This window comes from Rhinopithecus bieti, unplaced genomic scaffold (genome assembly GCF_001698545.2).
Source record: "Rhinopithecus bieti isolate Rb0 unplaced genomic scaffold, ASM169854v2 scaffold_3714, whole genome shotgun sequence".
Taxonomy (NCBI): domain Eukaryota; kingdom Metazoa; phylum Chordata; class Mammalia; order Primates; family Cercopithecidae; genus Rhinopithecus; species Rhinopithecus bieti.
Genome location: NW_016804161.1, coordinates 1,332 through 2,445, shown reverse-complemented (window position 1 = coordinate 2,445; position 1,114 = coordinate 1,332). Strand labels below are relative to the sequence as shown.

The following is a 1,114-nucleotide window of genomic DNA, read 5'->3' as shown; positions in this document are numbered from 1 at the left end:
AGAACAGGGCACATAGAAATACTAGGAATCTGGAGCAAGATTTTCTGGAGAAAGTCTCTTTCTTGTGACCTTTTGGCATGTTACTGTTAAAGGCTCTTTGAGAGGTACTGACATTTTTGGTAAGTGTAGGTATGAATGGATATCACACTTGTAGTTACTTGGGCTCTGGTTCAAATTAAGTTAAGTCTGGAGCTGAATCTAGCTCATGAGCCAGTGATTCCTCATCCCTAACCCAGACATCACTGATTTCTCTTCCAGAATTGGCTTGGAAACGAAATTGAGGTTATGGTCAGTACTGAGGAAGCCAAACGCCATCTGAATGACCTCCTTGAAGATAGAAAGATCCTGGCTCAAGATGTGGCTCAACTCAAAGAAAAAAAGGAATCTGGGGAGAATCCACCTCCTAAACTCCGGGTAAGTACCCTTATGAGAAAATGTTGCCAGTAATCAGACTCTGCATTCCCCAGAAATCCTCATAGCTTTGGAGGATTACTTTCCTTTTCATATTTCACCCTTGTTCCCACTATTATTTACAGAGGCGTACATTCTCCCTTACTGAAGTGCGTGGTCAAGTTTCGGAGTCAGAAGATTCTATTACAAAGCAGATTGAAAGCCTAGAGACTGAAATGGAATTCAGGTAACAGGGACTATCTCTAAGCCATTATAAAAATTTATGCCTGGAATCAAAGATAGAACCTATTAATCCAGTGATTCAAAAGCCTTGTGATGGTGGGAAAACGCGAGAAAATAACAATTTTTTTTAAACCAAACACTGTACTAGGTATCTTAGATACATTTTCTTATTCAATACTTTTGATGCCTTATGAGGTAAGTGTCATTCTTCTCATTTTAGAGATCTAAAATTAACTTGGTCATATGGAAGTGGGTTATCAGAACTTATTAACATTAGTGTCACTAAAGTTGGTATACAGCCCCCTCGCTGCTAAATTTGACTGGCTTTTAATAAATAAACTGGTTAATTGGTTAATTTTTAAAAGGAAATTCAGCGATCTTAAGAAATTTGCCAAAGGTAATTAACTGGCTAACAAACAACAGAGCTGGGATTCAAAACACACTCTAATTCCAAAGCCCATGCTTTTTACAATACAGCACA

At 38.2% G+C, this 1,114-nt stretch overlaps 1 protein-coding gene across 1 annotated transcript in view; it reads left to right on the top strand.

Moving 5' to 3' along the window:
* The window catches only part of KIF4A (kinesin family member 4A), a gene marked incomplete at its 3' end in the record, with an annotated part of 103,927 nt that extends 103,290 nt beyond the window's left edge, over window positions 1-637 (top strand). Inside the window, exons 18-19 of the mRNA XM_017867037.1 lie at window positions 259-414; window positions 537-637. Coding sequence (XP_017722526.1) covers window positions 259-414; window positions 537-637 — 257 coding nt within the window. The remainder of the gene's footprint in view (window positions 1-258; window positions 415-536) is intronic.
* Window positions 638-1,114: the final 477 nt, after the last annotated feature.